This window comes from Limulus polyphemus, unplaced genomic scaffold, assembly GCF_000517525.1.
Source record: "Limulus polyphemus unplaced genomic scaffold, Limulus_polyphemus-2.1.2 Scaffold77459, whole genome shotgun sequence".
NCBI classification, from domain to species: domain Eukaryota; kingdom Metazoa; phylum Arthropoda; class Merostomata; order Xiphosura; family Limulidae; genus Limulus; species Limulus polyphemus.
Window position 1 is genome coordinate 1,706 of NW_013743055.1, and position 2,476 is coordinate 4,181.

General features: G+C 32.6%; 1 protein-coding gene across 1 annotated transcript; it reads left to right on the top strand.

Moving 5' to 3' along the window:
* Positions 1 to 330: 330 nt before the first annotated feature.
* On the top strand, positions 331 to 1,063 carry LOC106477732 (glutamate receptor ionotropic, kainate 2-like; the record flags this gene model as incomplete). Its single annotated transcript, XM_013938267.1, has 2 exons — positions 331 to 579; positions 962 to 1,063. Coding segments are annotated over 2 exons (351 nt in total), but the record flags the coding sequence as incomplete, so codon positions are not given.
* Between the last annotated feature and the right edge of the window lie 1,413 nt (positions 1,064 to 2,476).

Here is a 2,476-nt window from a genome sequence, read left to right on the forward strand (position 1 = left end):
AAGTAACTACACATTAATTAACCCAATCTTCTATAATAACCTAATTACAACTGCTAGAATATCATAGATCAATTTATAAGACTAAAACTAAAAACTAAAAATACACAGAAACATCAGTCTGGTACCGACTATCTTAACGATTTTGAAACCGTGATACCGTAATTTTTCGTTTAGATACGATTCATTAGACATAGTAACAAAAACGAAGAACCCAATATTTAAATTATAGAATAGGCTCCAGATATAGTACATGACTCAAAATATTGACACTGTAAATGATTATAGTCGGATGTATTAAAGAATGTTGTGAATAACTCATTCATTTCACAGGAATCAAAAATTCCGACTTACCAGAAGATGTGGAAAACTATGGAAAAGGAACCAATCGTGTTTACCAAGTCAAACAGTGAAGGTGTTGAGCGGGTCCTGCAAGGCAACTACGCATACTTGATGGAGTCAGCCTCGATTGAGTACAGAGTGGAGCGAAACTGTAATCTGACACAGATAGGAGGACTTCTGGATTCCAAGGGATATGGAATAGCAACTCCAAAAGGTCAGATTTACTTAAGTAATAAAATGGTAAGTGGATTCGGGAGAAACTATGCAATCCTTATGGAATCAACTTTCATTTAGTCCAGAGAAGACGAAACTGTAATCTGACACACATAAAAGGACTTCTGGATTCCAAGAGTTGTTAGAATAGCAACTCCAAAAGGTCAGATTTACTTAAGTAATAAAAAGGTAAGTGGATTCGGGAGAAACTATGCAATCCTTATGGAATCAACTTCCATTTAGTCCAGAGAAGACTAAACTGTAATCTGACACAGATAGGAGGACTTCTGGATTCCAAGGGATATGGAATAGCAACTCCAAAAGGTCAGATTTACTTAAGTAATAAAAAGGTAAGTGGGATCGGGAGAAACTATGCAGTCCTTATGGAATCAACTTTCATTTACTCCAGAGAAGACGAAACTGTAATCTGACACAGATAGGAGGACTTCTGGATTCCAAGGGATATGGAATAGCAACTCCAAAAGGTCAGATTTACTTAAGTAATAAAAAGGTAAGTGGAATCGGGAGAAACTATGCAGTCCTTATGGAATCAACTTTCATTTACTCCAGAGAAGACGAAACTGTAATCTGACACACATAAAAGGACTTCTGGATTCCAAGAGTTGTTAGAATAGCAACTCCTAAAGGTAATCTAAAGAAAAAATAAACAATTCCTTCAACACTATAAACTATTTCATGACTCAAACACAATATTGTATAGGGTCAGTGTCGTATGTAAGTATATATAAACTTGGCGATAAAACTTGCTTTTACACTCAGGAACTGAAAGTTGTGGATGTAAAAAGTCCCCCCTCTATTATATTATATATTATATATAATTATATATATATATTAAGACTGAAAAGCAGGGCTACATAAGTTGATAATCCAGGGTTCTTTTATGACGCGATGGTCTGAATATCAAGTGCTACTATTACTATTACTATTACGTTGACAATATTTGTATATAGTATGTGTAACTGTAGGCGCTTGTTAAAACCTTAAACTAAGAATGGTCTTAGATTATGGTTAGATGGTCTTATTAAAACACTTTCATTTGTAGAGTTTAATAAGTTAGTTGTCCAATAACACGGAACATTTCATAGTTGGCCTTTTCTTTTTACTTTTTTATAACAAAGTATCTATTAAAGTGAATTCGAACATGGAACTATGATGGGTTGTCTTTTCAACACTGGAATTCATGACATCTTTACGTTGAAGTAAATAAGTGTTGATAAAAAAAATTCTGAAAGCGATCTTTTCGAGTTTCGCAGATGTAATTAAAGAAATATAGATTAAAACATTGAACTAAAAAAAATAATTTAACTCATTTGAGTTTCGTAGAAAAGGTATAGAAAAAACATGTTTTTAACCAAGATATCATTCCTATACGTATAAATAGGTAGCTTAAAACATGAACTATATGAAACATATATGAACATAAATCTTATTAGGGAAGAGTAAAATGATCGAATTAAAATAATTTAAATTATTTGAAATTAAAAATACAAGAGAAACTTAAATAGTAAATGTCTAAATACTAAAAGTGAGCTTCCCACAAATAGTAAATGTCTAAATACTAAAGGTTAGCTTCCCACAAATAGTAAATGTCTAAATAGTAGAGGTGAGCTCCCAACAATAATAAATGTCTAAATACTAAACGTGAGCTTCTCACCAACAATAATTGTCTAAATACTAAAAGTGAGCTTCCCACCAACAATAAATGTCTAAATAATAAAGGTGAGCTTCCCACCAATAATAAATGTCTAAATACTAAAGGTGAGCTTCCCACCAATTGTAAATGTCTAAATACTAAAGGTGAGGTTCCCACCAATAATAAATGTCTAAAAACTACAGATGAGCTTCCCACCAACAATAAATGTCTAAATACTAAAGGTGAGCTTCCCACGAATAATAAATGTCT